This window comes from Bombina bombina, chromosome 3, assembly GCF_027579735.1.
Source record: "Bombina bombina isolate aBomBom1 chromosome 3, aBomBom1.pri, whole genome shotgun sequence".
NCBI lineage: Eukaryota > Metazoa > Chordata > Amphibia > Anura > Bombinatoridae > Bombina > Bombina bombina.
The window spans coordinates 1,035,351,304-1,035,369,150 of NC_069501.1; the positions used below are offsets into that span (position 1 = coordinate 1,035,351,304).

Below are 17,847 nucleotides of genomic sequence, written 5' to 3' on the forward strand. Positions count from 1 at the left end.
CAAAGGAGTCCCACTGAGACCCTGTATTTTCATTATGAGTTATGGTACATTCATTAGAAGTAAAATTAAACAATTTTACCGGAATCCACGCCGTGTAACAGGAACACGAATAGTAGCAGTGCCTCCGCCATGGACTTGAGAAAAGAAAGCAGGCAGTGAAGCGAAGCTCAACAACGCCGATTGCTTGTTGAGTTGTTAATATGAGTCGGGAAGGTTTCACAGAAAGACACCCCCTGCATCTCCAGACTCTTCATCCAGGCCCTTCACTAACTTTCATCCAGGCCCTCACTGAGAGACTGACAGGATTACTTAGAACTCCAGTCCCATTTCGAAGAGTACTACCCTCCATAAGAGACTATCTCGAACTTCTGACACTTCTCTGCCAACCTCCTGAGACGAAAGGCAAAGAATGACTGGGGGTGAGAGAAGTGAGAGGAGTATTTAATTTAAGCCTTTGGCTAGGGTGTCTTTGCATCCTCCTGGTGGCCAGGTTCTGAAATCCCAAAAGTAATGAATGCAGCTGTAGACTCTTTCCATTTATGAAGAAAAGAACTGTTTTTCAGGGGGGATATATTTTTTTATGATGAGATATATATCTGAAATCAGGAAGAACACTACAGGCTTCTAATAGAAGTGGTTACAACTTATTTCATCTTCTAAAACAGGATTTTTCTTCTTGTAGCCACAAAAATGTCATGCAAACGAGATTGTGTCTTCATGACCAGGCTTTTTAAAAGTAAACACGCCTTTGTGACAGGGCTTTAAAAAATAAATGTGCATTTCAAACGGGATTGCGTTTTGTGACCGTGGTTTCAATAATGTCGCTGCAAATGCAAAAACTGGAAACTGCTCTATTGCAAGATTGTTTTGCCTTTGCAGTCACGCAGGTTTTAACTTGTTTGAAATATTAGTCACAAAGGCATGATTGGGTTTGAAAGCCCAGTTAAAGATTAAATGTTTACTTTTAAAAGCCCAATTATGAAGATGCCTGTACGGAAAGTCACAACCACGACATTGCATGTATGAATTAAAAACATTGTTGGGGTCCTAATCTCACTTTTCCTGAATATTCCCTTAGTTCGCCAGGATATTTCAATGGTCCTCAAATATCTCATAAATTAACTTGAAAATACTTCACAGATATTTAACAGGTTTTCATTTAGTTGAACATATAACAAAAATATTTATTCTGCAGAATTTTGAAACAGAACTAGACAATACTAACTAGCTGGGTCATTCAGATACAAGTACTGCATATCCTTGTAAAAGTCCAAATTTAATAATTAAATAAAACTGTGCTTAAGATAAAATATGATACGTGAATCAGAAGACAGTTTTTATAAATACTGTGCTTAAATAAAAGACACCAAACCTAATATTTCAAATTTATCAAGAACTACAATAGATTAACAGTAGACACACTGATAAAAATGTTATCGACAATAAACAACCGGACTACTCACACTACTATTAAAGCAGAGTTGCCATCAATCTAAAGTAGACATTAATGTAGATACTAGTCATATATTGCCAACTTTTTTTTTTTAACTTTATAAAGCAAACTTCACAAAACTAATAATATGTGGAAATAATACAATGTTGTCACATGCTGAGAAATATAGGATTCATAATATTAAATGAACTAAAATTATGTTAAGTAACAATCTTTTCTTAAACATCAAGGTAGAAAGATCTGTGATGGGTTGTGCTGTTATATCTTCTTCCAAACTTAGATCTGAGATTCAACAGATCTTTTACGGGTAATATGTTCCAGGTGTGCTGTTTCAGATGTGTCCAAGCTGATGTTATATTTTGCAAGAATTTTCAGAATAGGGCGTAGCTTTAGCCACCATTGGTGTTTGGGTAAGCGATGCCTAAATCAGATAAAGAGTGAAACATATTTATTGATAGTATATATCACATCTGTTATGTTCTTTTTTCATTTTCACGGACATTTCCAATTTGATAAACTAGCAAAGTAGGGTTGAATCACTATATACACATAAACAATTTATTCATGCTTATAGCTGAGACACATTCAGTACTGGTGGATATATGAAGCCCTGTCCATACTAATTAAATCTATTTGGAGAAAGAGATGAGAACAGGTTTGGCGTGGAAAAATTACTCAGAGTATGGACTGTGCAAAAGGCACAAAAACATTGCAGCCGGCCTTTATACGGATCTGCTAGTGTGAAGACGTAGAACTTAACTGTACTTGTATATCTGTTTTTTTTTCTTATAGAGGCGTACGTATTATTAAGGCAATGATTATTTTCCTTCTTCAAATTTAATACTGCAGAAAAGTTGTCTAAGTATGACTGATTCATCTATTAAACCAAAATCAGTAATTTTCTGATATAACTAATCTGACACAAGTTTTATTTTAAAAACCTTTATCTGGTTTAAATAATATGATTATAACAAGCAGAAATAAGTTATGTAAAAAACAAAAAAAAAAACAATTTAAATCAAATAAATATTGATTTAAATAGATCTGATTTGAATCAAAGCCCCCCTGGATCTCTACTTTACTATAAGTACCCCTTTATATATGTGGAGTCTAAACATTTTTTACAAAAAACGAAGAGAGTAAACTCTACGCTATACATTATATAAACGCTATTGAACGGCAGGATAGAAAATAAAATTTATGCTTACCTGATAAATTTCTTTCTTTCTTGACACGGTGAGTCCACGGATCATCATCAATCTGTGGATTGATCAATCCGAGGCAAAGAGCACCACAGCGAAGGTTGATAAATATCACTTCCTACCAGTGTTAATTTCGTCGACTAAAACTAGACTAAAATGACTATAAAACTAAAGAGATTCTGATGACTAAAATATGACTAAAACTAAAATGACATTTTAGTCAAAAGACTATGACTAAAACTAAATCAAAATGACATTTTAGTCAAAAGACTATGACTAAAACTAAATCAAAATTTGCTGACAAAAAACATTTTATGCAAGGTGTTTTAATCAATCCAAATTCAAACCTTAATACCATAAATAAAAACAGGTTAATAAACCTTTACTCCAGGAGTATATAATGAGTTTGGAAGTTCTAGAGCAGTGCTAATATCGTTGCCGAAAATGTGTCGAATCTGTGAACAAACAATTGATTCTTCCTATAGAAATATGCATAACCCACGAGTATGGGTTTAAATTATGCTGTGCCTGTGCGAGCTGCAGAAACTTTTTGCTGTGTTGAGTTACTTGATACTTGTTTTAATTATTAACAGAGAACTGTTAAAGTTTTTATATTGGGTAATATGTTCAATACAGCCAATACAGTTTACAGTTAGTTTTTTTTATATTTTATAGTTGCACTTCTGTTTGTTTATGAAACTTGGTTTTGTTTAATTTTAATTTTAATAAAGATGTTACATATCACAACGGCTAAATCTGTGTCTGTATTGCATGTTTAAACCTTAATACCATAAATATTAACAGGTGTTATGTTTACTCCTGGAGTATATAATCAGTTTGCAAATTTTAGAGAAATGCTTAAATAATGCATTACACTTTAACTAAACCCCTTAGATTTTAGTCGACTAAAATCTACTGGAGATTTAGTCGACTAAAATCTAGTGGAGATTCAATCGACTAAAACTAGACTAAAACTAGACTAAAACTAGACTAAAACTAAAACAATTCAGATGACTAAAATACGACTAAAACTAAAATGGCATTTTAGTCAAAAGACTAAAACTAAGACTAAATTGAAATTTGCTGTCAAAATTAACACTGCTTCCTACCCATAATCCTCCAGTCATTCGACCAAAGGAAAGGAGAGAAAGGAAGCAACACAAGGTGCAGAGGTGCCTGAGGTTTATACGACAAAAAAACCTGTCTGTAATATACAGGGCGGGCCGTGGACTCACCGTGTCAAGAAATAAATAAATTTATCAGGTAAGCATAAATTTTGTTTTCTTTCTAATGACACTGTGAGTCCACGGATCATCATCAATTAGTGTTGGGAATCAATACCTAAGCTAGAGAACACCGATGATAAGGGAGGGACAAGACAGGTAACCTAAACAGAAGGCACCACTGCTTGAAGAACCTTTCTCCCAAAAGCAGCCTCAGCCAAGGCAAACTATAAAACTATCAAATTTGAAACATTCAGAAAAATGTAAGCAGAGAGAACCAAGTTGCAGCCTTGCAAACCTGAACAACAGAAGCTTCATTCTTGAAAACCCAAGAAGCAGATACAGCCCTAAAGAAAAGAGCTGTGATTCTCTCAAGAGGCTGTCCAGCAGTCTCATAACCAAACAAATCATACTTCCAACCAAAGGGAAAGAGAAGTAGCTGTCCCAGAGAAACAAACATCCAAACAGAAAACTGGCCAAATCGTTAGTCGCCTGTAGAAAGAAATTAAGAACACGCACAACATTCAAGTTGTGCCACCATCGTTCCTTATGATAAAAAAAATTGGGACATAGACAAGGGACAACAATCTCCTTCATAATATTCCTGTCCAACACAAGTTAGGAGGAAAACCTAACTTAATACGAAGAACCACCTTATCTGCAAGAAAGATAAGATAAGGCGAAACACACTGCCAAGCTGAGAGTTCCGAGACTCTCCGAGCAGAAAAGATAGCCTTCCGAGATAACACTTAATATCTACAGAATGTACCAAAACCCTAAGAACAAGGTTAAGACAAGGTTAATGCTGCAAGGGGGAGCAACCGACATGAAGGACAGGCTTGATTCTGACCAGGCCTGATAAAAAGATTGCACATCTGGCACGACTGCCAGACGCATAAGTAGCCAAAAAGACAAAGCAGAATCTGACCCCTCAGGGTACTGACTGTCCGCAGACATCCTAGAGACCGGACAGATTTCTATGATCCTGACTCCACTCAAAGAGAACTCTTGCAGTATACACAATGATTAGTACAGCAACTCAGGAGTATAGTGCACGTGAAGACAGGGTCCTGCCAAGTCCCCCCAATTCCAATGATAGATATATATTTGTCCACAGCACTGTGTCTTTCAAATTACTTTATTCTCTGTACATTACAGGTATACAAACAGCGACGTTTCGAGTGTTGCCACTCTTACTCATGCTCATGAGTAAGAGTGGCAACACTCGAAACGTCGCTGTTTGTATACCTGTAATGTACAGAGAATAAAGTAATTTGAAAGACACAGTGCTGTGGACAAATATATATCTATCAAAGAGAACTCTTGGATACACACCAATTAAGAAAAATACACCATATTCTATGGCAATTCTTCTAGAAACAGGAAAGCAAGCCTGAGTTGTGGTCTCAATGACTGACTCGGAATTCAACGCTAACACAAAACCAAGTGTTCAATCTTCAAGTAGGCAGTATCAGAAAAACTAGATGAAGATGAAGGAAGGGACCCTGACTCAGAAGGCCTTTCTCAGATACAGTCACCAAAGTGAATATACGAAGTTACCCATAGGTCTGCACACCAGATCCTGCGGGGTCATGCAGAGGCTATGAGAATCCCCGCCGCTTTCTCCTGTTGAATATGAGCAATGACTCGTGGAGGGAAGCAAATGGAGGAAAAACAGGTATGCCAGACTGAAATCCAAGAAAAAAACGCCAGAACATCAATAAAGGCGGTCAGTGGATCACTAGACTGTGAACCGTACCTTGGAAACTTGGCGTTCTGCCGAAACGCTCTCAGAGGCCACTCCGGACCCCCCATTTGAAAATTTACCTAGAAACCACCTCTGGAAGGAGAACCCACTCCCCAGGAAGAAATAACTGTCTGTTCAGAAATCCAATTGTCCACCCCTGGACGACAGACATCAATTGTGAGCTTCTGTCCACTGAACAATCCAAGTCACCTTCAGTATGGCTAAGGTACCCCAAGTTCCTCCCTGATGGATGATATAAACTAAGAGGTGACATAGTCTGACTGGAACCAAGCTAAGAACGCCAAGAGGCCAAGCTATCAGAGCATTGAAAATCGTTCTCTACTGCAAACGTTAAAGAGAAGAGCAGACACTCCCGAGTCCATTATTTGAATAAGACTCAGACAGCATACCAGCCCAGCAGGTTGGCATACGTGGATACATCACCCAGGAATATCTCCAGAAGCACACGCCCTGAGATAGATATACCTAAGAAAACACTACTATAAAGAGAGATTTGATAGCTGATCTATATCTATTCTTTGAGACAGACCCTAATGTTCTCCATTTTATGGAAAATAGCAAAAGGAATGAAGTCCATGGAAACCATAAGACCAACTCCCTCCTGTATTGATTTACTTAAAAATGAAGTAAATGCAGCTACAGTTAGATCCTAACTCCCAACCTACTGGCTGTAAAAGGCTAAGCCATCTACCGGACAACTGGAGCTTGCTGTAGGCTGGACCCTAGACTGCAGAGAGAAAAGGAATGTTAGAAAACTTCTTCTAAATACAGAGTCTAAAAAGTCCACCCATGAAGATGGAACGCGGGAAGACTTCGCCAAATTCATTTCCCATCTATGGGAAAGTAGATTGGACCAAATTTCTTGAAAAAGATATAGTTCAAAGGAAGGATGATACCTGAACCATCTATACTTCAGAAGAACACCCTTGAACTACCCCAGAACCTAAAAAGTCTTTCTCGGCTGCTGAACCCATAAACTAGCGAAGATCCCGAAACATGGGAACAAGAAACACACATCTCTCCGGTCTATGTTCTCATGAACAGACCCAGAACTAAAGGAAAATGGATATTACTTTGAAGGTCAGCACCAGAGATACTTGAGATAAAGACCCAGATCCCGTTCCCAGACAGGGGCTGGAACTCTCACTCCCAGAAAAGAACATCCTGAACCCTGTTCAAGGAAAGATTCTCATCGTACCTGAATTGGAGATACTCTAGAAAGAGAAATCTACCTCCGGGAAAAAATCTGAGACTGGTCTAAAAGCTATGACCCCTGATGAAAAAGGAAAACATTCCTTTAGTCTTACCCACTTGACAAGTGATAGCAAAACACTTTCCACCCGCAAGACAGAGGATAATACTGTCAGACCAGGTCCAAACAAGGACTCATCCTTAAAAAGAAAACACCAGAAGCGTGAATTTGGAGGAATCCTAAAAATTTAATCTGCCACAGCAGAACTATAAGGCCTAGACTATACTCCTAAGTCACAAGTAGGCTTCTCAGCTGAACAGCTGTAATGCCCGGCAGGCTAGGAACAGCACATCCCCCTTATCCAAGACTAACTGGGAATCCCAGAGGACTTGGACTGCTCCTGCTTGGACGATAAAGAGGAAGACTCCTGCGCTACAAAGGAACAAAAAAGCAGTAACAGAAAGGATTTATTGGCCTAACAGCCTTTCTGACATTGATCTCTTCATGGAGTCCACCAAAATGGAATCCGACAAGACGTTGCACCAAAAGGATGCCAGACTTAACCACAAAGAGTTGTAAATGTATGGCTATCCTAAATAAGGATTGAGATTCTCCTAACCAGAATATCAATGGCCCCTTTACCTTAAGCACCATGATATTTAAAGGAGACAGGATATTACAGACAGGAGAAGGGGAAAAGGAATCCTTGACCTCTCCCATACCTGAGGAAATTCTCCTAGCACGTTCGAGAACAGGAAATTCTTTAACAAATGAATCCTAGTAAATATAAAATTCACTAGATTCTTGAGGATTGACAACGGAGGAGAGTCAAAGTTTCCCTAGTAGCCAACCCTTCATAAATAAAAGGGAGATTAGGCTTGAATCTGAACAGAACCACCTCAGTACCAGAAGAAGGAATTACACTGTTCAAATCGAAGGTTTTAACCCTCAGATGCTACCGACTATCCTGCTGATAAAACTATAAGGACAAAATGCGTAGCAGTAAACAGAGCAGACCCTTACTACCTGATGCTTTAAAGAACCTCTTGCGATTTCCCTTAAATAAAGGAAAGAGGAAAGGCAGATAAAGCCACCTGGGCAGACAATTCTGCAAGCAAATAACTCCTATAGAAAATTGAGAGGAACCTCAGGCACTGCATGTGACGCCATAACAAAAAGGCTTGGGACGATTGAGGAGAAAGCTGTGGCAGAGCCTAGACAGCATCACCCAGGGAGACATGAGGCTAAATATATATATATTTTTAAAATTTAAAATGACACTGTCTTTTTAAGAATTATAGACTTACTTAAAAAAGCAATATATTTGGGAACAGACCTCTGTTCCATTCTTTAGTAAGGAAAATGATACAGTGTAATTCACATTAGTATTGCCTTATGGAAGGCAATCTCACATAAACTAATGTACATACAGAAAACCATAATGTTTAAAGTACAAATGTACTATTCATTAGTCCACTGTGCTATTCTGCTCCACGGAAGCACATGTAGGACATGATGCAGGAAAACGTCTGAATAACGTGTTTGATTCTCAAGTTAAAACACTTTACCATGGGCTTTTTCTTTTTTTTAATATTTTATTTTTGACATGTCAGTGTATCAATAGGTATGCAGGTATGCAACAGAACTGTTATATATATTTTTTTACAAAGTCAAGGAAACAGCCACCTATTCCAAAGTTTCCCATGGTATGGAACAAATGATTCCACTCCACTCTATTGAAGGCCTTCTCTGCGTCCAATGACAGCAGGAAGGCCTCCTGTGAATCCTGTCTATTTTCCTCTCTGCCCGCCAACCAGTAATGGGCGACGGCATTTAGGACCCGTCTAATATTAGTTACGGAGGTGCGCCTCGCTGTAAAACCAGTCTGGTCTGGGTCTTACATAAAAATTACACTGAAACTTGAATGTATGTGCATTGGAACGTTTATTTACACAGTGCTTTCACTTGAGAACCAAATGTATCCTTCTAACCCTCAGTTTAACAGATGAAACAGAGAGCGCTAAAAACACGGGATAAACTAAGAGTAATCCCCAAACATCGTCTCCCCGAATAAGAAGACAGAATGTCAGCTCCGTTCCGTTCTCAAGCCGTAGAGCGGGGCGGAGTACAAAAAAAAGGGGTCAACCACATCTAAAATGGCGCTGCTCTGTAAAGCAAAGATGAAGGCGTGGCCAAAAGTTGGCACGGAAAAAAAATTAATTCCGTCGTCTATCTTCCTCTAAAATGCGGCATCTTGTAGAAAGCACCTTCTGGTCTAAATGTGACAAATACAAAAAAAACAAAACCCTGACACCGCGGAGCTGGAAATCACAGCATATATATAATTGTTTAGAAAGGGCGCCAATCACACTCACTGAACAGTCCCTGTATCATTCACCCGATGAACTAGGGAACTAAAAAGGGTTGCCTACTATATAATAGTGGAAGCAATGGCCCCAAATTATTAGAATTTAGCCCTACAGGTAGTTAACTCCTTCCTCTTTGTGAAAGAGGATAACAGTCTCCATGTCTCATGCAAAATGTGCCTGCCACTGCCGAAATAATTCCAAAAGGAAATGTCACATTTAAAAAGCAGAGGGTCTTAACCCCTTCAGTGCCAACCTTCTAGCCCCAGAAGAACAAAAGGCACTTACCTGCATTCTAGTCGTCCGGCAGTCAGACGACTCACAAAGTAGGAGAGGATGCCGCTCCTCACAGAGACCTGTGTAAAAAGAAAGACAGCGTAAACTTACTCAGGCTTTCTATACCAGGGCAGCAACATGTTAGGAAAACGCAGCAAAAAAGCTACCACAGCCCTGTTGAAGAGACTAACGAGTACAGCTAGACCCAAATTGTGATGGAAGATCAGAGCAATCCCACCCTGACTTCAAAATAAAAAAATCTTGATAGAAGAATCAAAATCAAGACACCTAATTACTTCACCTTCTCCTTGCACTAGAGGCAGAGAGAATGACTGGGGGATTGTGTGTAGGAAGTGATATTTATCAGCTTTGCTGTGGTGCTCTTTGCCTCCTCCTGCTGGCCAGGAGTGATATTCCCAACAGTAATTGATGATGATCCGTGGACTCACGTGTAATTAGAAAGAAAATGCTTCCTGGAAAAAAGGTACCTTTGATTCTGAGACTGAGTGCAAAAAAGCACCAAGCAATGTCAATACTTCCTATTCCATCCCAAAGAGAAGGATATCAGAAAATTTTAGAGGCATGAGGATTTTTCATTTCTAGCTGTTTAATCCCTAGACTGCCAGAACTCTCTGTAGCACAGATGAAAACAATGAATTGCAGTTCTCCTTTGTAACCAAGTGGTTTATCCAACAAGTTCGCAAGTATTCAAAAATGCATGATAGACTGTAAATGGTGTTACAGTATATGGCTGTGATTATTTATAATAACAATCTAAGTACATTCTTAAACCATATTCATTATCACATTGTGCATGTCTTACATAGTAATTTTGACAATATAAACTTTCTTATATGAAGTTTGAATTTTTTCTTGCTATTTTAGATATGAAATCAACCATAACGGAACAAGAATTACCCATTATATCCTAACATAACAAAGAAACAAAGGACCATATTACATTTGCAAAAGAGGTATTAGACAAACTTACTCAAAGTCAGTTTGTTCTTTAAGTTCTGTCAAAGGCTGAAAAACAAGGCTTCTTTTGCGCATTCCTAATAAACAAGCAGAGTCTGCTGTATTAGCAAAAATGCGACCTGTAAGAGAAAATATTAAATATAACAAACTGAATATGATTAACAATTGAAGGATATCAATTTAAATAAATAGATACCATGTCTAGAACACTCCTTCATTTTTCCTGTGATCCAAAGTACGGCTTTAGCACCCATTTTTGTGCCAAAGTTTCTATCAAATGGAGTAGGCGTCCCACCCTGAAACATAATATTACATTTATCATTGGTTAGAAGGCATTTGTAAATAATCGGTTCACATAGTCTACGTTAAAGTCTTTAGTCTTTGATAGAATTTAAAGGGACATGAAAGTCACAATTAAATATTAATGATTTAGCCAACACTTGTAATTTTAAGAAACATTTCAATTTACTTTTATTAGCAAATTTACTTCATTATCTTGGTATCCTTTGTTGAAAAGCATACCTAGGAACAGCAATGCACTACAGTGAGCTAGCTGGAGATTGGTATCTAAACACATGTGTCTCTAGTCATTGGCTCATCAGATGTGTTTAGCTAGGTACCATTAGTGCATTGCTGATCTGGAGCTGACTTTAGCTATGAGTTTAATCACTTTCAGGGGTTAAAGACAGTTATATGCATGCAACAGTGCAATAACAAAATGTTCTAACACATAACAGCATTGTTGCACTTGTATGTCCCTTTAAAGGGATATAAAACCCAATAATGTTCTTTTGTGATTCAGACAGAGCAGACCATTTAAAAAAAAGGTTTGCAATTTACTTCTATTATCAAATTTGTTTAGTTCCCATTATATTCTGTGTTAAAAAGATACCCAGGTAGCCATCTAAAGCACTGCTTGGCAGGGAATAGTGTTGCCATTTAGTGCTCTTGCAAATGGATAACATTCTTGAAAAACTGCTGCCATATAGTGCTCCAGAAATGGGACAGCTCCTAAACTTACATCCCTGCTTTTAATCAAAAGATACAAATAGGAAAAGAAAATTTGATAATAGGAGTAAATTAGAAAGTTGTTTACAGTCGCATGCTCTATCTGACTCATGAAAGAAAAAATGAGATCTTCATATCCCTTTAAGCTGTGGTTAAAAAAGACTAATATCAAAGTCAAATACAACAGAACACATTAAGAACAAAAACATTTTTCTCAATTTCAATATCACAGTTTTATGCAGTGCCAATGTATTCAGCACATGAACTTGCATAAACAGACACAAATAAAGACCAAGAGAATACATAAAACCAAGGGTTATTGATAAGGAAATACAATGCAACAAGGCAAGGGCTGTGCAGAGCGCTTCACTTGGGTTCTTGTGAGGCCATACAAATCCTTAGGGAAACAAATGTTTTGCACATAGAATGCCATGCAACTCCACTAATACTATGTATGAAAAAAACACCAGTAGTTTTATTCCAAACCATCACAAAACAATATGCAATTTTACAGCCTTGAAAAACAAATAACTAACGGCTAGATTACGAGTTGTGCATTAAGGTAATAAAGCAGCGTTATCAGGTCCTAACGTTGCTTTTTTACGCCCGCTGGTATTCCGAGTCTTGCAGGTATAGCTTTTTTGGCCTTACCGCAAATCAACACACCCACACAACCAACCCCCCAAATAAAACCCTAACTAGAAAAACCTAAGCTCCCCATTGCCCTGGAAAGGGCATTTGGATGGGCATTGCCCTTAAAAGGGCATTTAGCTCTATTGCAGCCCAAAGCACTAACCTAACCCCCCCCCCCCCCACCCAATACACCCTTAAAAAATCCTTACACTAACCCCCGAAGATTCACTTACCGGGAGAAGTCTTCATCCAAGCGGCAAGATGTCCTCAACGAAGCCGGCAGAAGTGGTCCTCCAGACGGGCAGAAGTCTTCATCCAGACGGCATCTTCTATCTTCATCCATCCGGCGCGGCTCCATCTTCAAGACATCCGGCGCGGAACATCCTCTTCCAACGATGTCTTGCTGAATGTTTCTTTAAATGACGTCATCCAAGATGGTGCCCCTTAGATTCCGATTGGCTGATATAATTCTATCAGCCAATCGGAATTAAGGTTGAAAAAATCCTATTGGCTGATGCAATCAGCCAATAGGATTGAACTTCAATCCTATTGGCTGATCCAATCAGCCAATAGGATTGAGCTTGCATTCTATTGGCTGATTGGAACAGCCAATAGAATGCGAGCTCAATCCTATTGGCTGATTGCATCGGCCAATAGGATTTTTTCAACCTTAATTCTGATTGGCTGTCTTGAAGATGCCCGTCTGGAGGACCACTTCTGCCTGTCTGGAGGACCACTTCTGCCGGCTTCGTTGAGGACATCTTGCCGCTTGGATGAAGACTTCTCCTGGTAAGTGAATCTTCGGGGGTAAGTGTTAGGATTTTTAAGGGTGTATTGGGTAGGTTTTTTTTAGGTTAGGGCTGCAATAGAGCTAAATACCCTTTAAAGGGCAATGCCCATCCAAATGCACTTTTCAGGGCAATGGGGAGCTTAGGTTTTTTAGTTAGGCTGTTATTTGGGGGGTTGGTTGTGTGGGTGGTGGGTTTTACTGTTGGGGGGTTGTTTGTAATTTTTTTTACAGGTAAAACAACTGATTTCTTTGGGGCAATGCCCCACAAAAGGCCCTTTTAAGGGCTATTGATAGTTTAGTTTAAACTAGGGTTTTTTATTTTGGGGGGGGGGGGGCTTTTTTATTTTGATAGGGCACTTAGATTAGGTGTAATTAGTTTAAATATCTTGTAATTTGTTTTTTATTTTCTGTAATTTAGTTTTTTTTTGCAATTTAGCTAATTGTATTTAATTTATTTAATTGTATTTAATTTATTAGGTAATTTATTTAATTGTAGTGTAGTGTTAGTGTAACTTAGGTTAGGTTTTATTTTACAGGTAAATTTGTATTTATTTTAGCTAGGTAGTTATTAAATAGTTAAAATAAATACAAACTTGCCTGTAAAATAAAAATAAACCCTAAGCTAGATACAATGTAACTATTAGTTATATTGTAGCTAGCTTAGGGTTTATTTTATAGGTAAGTATTTAGTTTTAAATAGGAATAATTTAGTTAATGATAGTAATTTTATTTAGATTTATTTAAATTATATTTAAGTTAGTGGGTGTTAGGGTTAGACGTAGGTTTAGGGGTTAAAAAATTTAGAATAGTGGCGGCGACGTTGGGGACGGCAGATTAGGGATTAATAAATATAATGTAGGTGTCGGCGATGTTGGGGGCAGCAGATTAGGGGTTAATAAGTATAATGTAGGTGGCGGCGATGTCCGGAGCAGCAGATTAGGGGTTAATAAGTAAAATGTAGGTGTCGGCGATGTCGGGGTCGGCAGTTAATAAGTGTAAGGTTAGGGGTGTTTAGACTCGGGGTTCATGTTAGGGTCTTAGGTGTAAACATACATTTTGGTTCCCCATAGGAATCAATGGGGCTGCGTTACTGAGTTTTACGCTGCTTTTTTGCAGGTGTTAGACTTTTTCTCAGCCGGCTCTCCCCATTGATGTTTATAGGGAAATCGTGCACGAGCATGTATAACCAGCTCACCGCTCACTTAAGCAGCGCTGGTATTGGAGTGCAGTGTGGAGCGCAATTTTGCTCTACGCTCACTTCTTGCCTGTTAACGCCGTAATACCAGTGCGGCAGGTAAGTGAGCAGTGAGAATATAATGCAAGTTAGCACCGCACCCCTGTTACCGCACAACTCGTAATCTAGGCGTATATTTTTTAACTAACTACAGAATGCAAAGGATACCTAGATAGACCAACTGCACACAAACATTCATTTCCTCAAAGTGCTAATTTAAATAGCTTTCACCTACCCTTTTATACTTTTAAAGGGACATGAACCACATTTGTTTTTCATGATTTAGATACAATTTTAAACAACTTTCTTTTTAATTTCTATCATCAACTTTACTTTATTCTCTCTGTGTCTTTTATTAAAGAAGAAGCAATGCACTATTGGAAACTATCTGAGCACATTGGTAAGCCAATTACATCAGGTATATACTGTATGTGCATTCACCAATCAGCAGCTAGCTCCCAGCTCCTGAGCCTACATAGTTATGCTTTTAAACAAAGAATACCAAAAGAACGAAGCTAATTATATAATACAAGTAAACTTGAAAGTTTAAAATTGTATGATCTATCTGAATCATGAAAGATATATTTTGGCTTTCATGTTCCTTTAAACTATTTTTAAATGTTTCTTTTCTGCTTTTTTTATATGTATGGTGCAAAATATCTGCCCACAATGTCCCTTTAAAAGATTTGCAAATGAACAGATATATGTTTTTCAGGCACATTACCTGCTGCATGTGACCGAGAACATTTTTCCTGCTGTCAAAAACACCTTTTCCTTCTTCAGAATACAAATTAAAGATAAAATCTGTAGAGTAGTTTTCACTGCATTTCTCATTCCTTTAAAACAAAACAAAAACAACAAAACACAAAACAATATTGTTTTACACACCCACCCAGCAGAAAAACAAATAATTCTACTAAAATTAAATGGTTAAAATAAACACTTTTTAAATATCAATATTTATTGATCCTCAAATGCCATTATTAAGAAACAAAAAAGGATTAAGGGATAGTCCAGTCAAAATTAAACTTTCATCATTCAGATAGAGCATGCAATTTTAAGCAACTTTCTAATTTACTCCTATTAATTTTCCTTCGTTCTCTTGGTATCTTTATTTGAAAAAGCTGAAATGTAAACTTATGAGTCAGCACATTTTTGGTTTGGAACCCTGTGTAGAACTTGCTGATTGGTGGCAACATTTAGACAACAATCAACAGGTGCTGAACTATAAATGTGGTGCTTTTTCAAATAAAGATGCCCAGAGAATAAAGAAAAATTGATAATAGGAGTAAATTGGAAAGCTGCTTAAAATTGCATGTTCTATCTGAATCAGGAAACTTTAATTTTAAATAGACTATCCCTTTAAACACACTGAAAGAAAGGTGAAATGAATTACATCATCTAACTGTGACAGGATACATTGTTATGCTGTAATTATAACATATTATTATTATTGTTTTAATGATATAAAACCATGTCATAAAGAGTCAGATAGCACTAGAAGAGATGGCAGCCACTGAACATTAAAAACACTCAGCGTGTAATGGGAAATCTACATATATCTTTACTGATGTGCCTTGGTCACACTAAACAAAGCTAAGCTAATTCGTATGCACATATCTTTTTAATGTCATTTTTATGCTATTTTGTACATTTTTATTAATTTGATACTAAAATATCTAGAAGGACTCTCTATAGTCTTTTTTCCTTCATATTTTTGTCTTGCAGAATGAGCAGCAAACGCAGGCTCAAGTTTGAAAGAATAAAAGTATTTAAAGGTGAGAAAACACTTTAACCCCTTAACGACCAACGACGTACAGGGTACGTCCTACAAAAAACGGTCGTTAATGACCAAGGACGTACCCTGTACATCGTCGTTAGTGTTTTCAAGTGGTGGAAGCGATCCTTATCGTTTCAAACCACTTTCATTTTATTGCAGTGATGCCCTCTCTGCATCGGACATCGATGGCCACAATCGTTGATGGGTGGGAGCCGTTGCAGGGAGGCAGCCATTGATGGGGGTTGTGCGACAGAGGGGGTCGGGATCACGTTTGGGGACACTGGGAGTGCGCGCGTGCACGGGAGCGGGTGGGAACGCTACACTATGGCACAATTGTACGATAAAGTGGGAGAGAGAGAGAAGGGAGAAAATTTGTATCTAAGGGATCTGGGAGGGGGTTGGATATTGAGGGGGGCAGCTACACTATGGAATTAGCGCTGCGGAATCTGTTGGCGCTCTACAAATAACCGATAATAATAATAATAAATATGTAAAAATAAAAAAATACCATAATTTATGGCAAACTGGGTACTGGCAGACAGCTGCCAGTACCCAAGATGGCGCACAATAAGGTAGAGGGGGAGGGGGAGGGTTAGAGAGCTTTTTTTGGGGGGGGGGGGGGAAATCAGGGAGGTTGGGGGGATCCTACACAGCAGAATGTTTTTTTGTTAAAAAAAAAAAACAACAACAAAAAAAACTTTTATTTTAGTACTGGCAGACTTTCTGCCAGTACATAAGATGGCGGAGACAATTGTGGTGTGGGGGAGGAAAGAGAGCTATTTAGGAGGGATCAGGGGGTGGGATGTGTCAGGTAGGTCAAGCTAGCTAATTAACCCCTTCACTGCTGGGCATAATACAAGTGTGGTGCGCAGCAGCATTTAGCGGCCTTCTAATTGCCAAAAAGCAACGTCAAAGCCATATATGTCTGCTATTTCTGAACAAAGGGGATCCCAGAGAAGCATTTACAACCATTTGTGCCATAATTGCACAAGCTGTTTGTAAATAATTTCAGTGAGAAACCTAAAGTATGTGAAAAAGTTTGTGAAAAAGTGAAATTTTTTTTTTTATTTGATCGCATTTGGTGGTTAAATGGTGGTATGAAATATACCAAAATGGGCCTAGATCAATACTTTGGGTTGTTTTCTAAAAAAAATATATACATGTCAAGGGATATGCAGGGATTCCTGACAGATATCAGTGTTACATTGTAACTATCGCTAATTTTGAAAAAAAGTGGTTTGGAAATAGCAAAGTGCTACTTGTATTTATTGCCCTATAACTTGCAAAAAAAGCAAAGAACATGTAAACATTGGGTATTTCTAAACTCAGGTCAAAATTTAGAAACTATTTAGTATGGTTGTTTTTTGGTGGTTGTAGATGTGTAACAGATTTTGGGGTCAAAGTTAGAAAAAGTGTGTTTTTTTTCAATTTTTTCATCATATTTTATAATTTTTTTCTAGTAAATTATAAGATATGATGAAAATAATGGTATCTTTAGAAAGTTCATTTAATGGCAAGAAAAACGTTATATAATATGTGTGGGTACAGTAAATGAATAAAAGGAAAATTACAGCTAAACACAAACACAGCAGAAATGTAAAAATAGCCTTGGTCCCAAACGGTCAGAAAATGGAAAAGTATTGTGGTCCTTAAGGGGTTAACCACAGTGAAAAGTAATATTTATAGAAGGATCTACCACAGCTGCTAAGCACAGTAAACAATGGCATCTGCAGTATATTCCTGGTTTGGGTAAATAATGAATGTACACTATACATTAAGCATATTAAATTACAGACAACACAATAAAAAATTCAAAACGGCTTGATTAAGAAAATGCACAATACTATATAATAAGTGATGTACCTTAAAATTAAACCTCTTTTCACAGTTGTCTTCATTTTTTGTATAAGATGGTCAACATTCCCCTACAACAAAAAATAATGT

The 17,847-nt window shown here is 37.8% G+C and overlaps 1 protein-coding gene across 2 annotated transcripts in view; it reads right to left on the minus strand.

Annotated features, from left to right (window-relative positions):
- Positions 1-1,152: 1,152 nt before the first annotated feature.
- LOC128654357 (ATP-dependent 6-phosphofructokinase, muscle type) overlaps positions 1,153-17,847 on the minus strand; it is a 232,063-nt gene continuing 215,368 nt past the window's right edge. For both annotated transcript variants that reach the window (XM_053708238.1, XM_053708239.1), the window contains 5 exons: positions 17,767-17,828; positions 14,848-14,959; positions 10,655-10,754; positions 10,472-10,577; positions 1,153-1,874 (listed from right to left, as the gene is read on the minus strand). In XM_053708238.1, the coding sequence (XP_053564213.1) occupies positions 1,730-1,874; positions 10,472-10,577; positions 10,655-10,754; positions 14,848-14,959; positions 17,767-17,828 (525 nt within the window). In that variant the 3' untranslated portion in view covers positions 1,153-1,729. The remainder of the gene's footprint in view (positions 1,875-10,471; positions 10,578-10,654; positions 10,755-14,847; positions 14,960-17,766; positions 17,829-17,847) is intronic.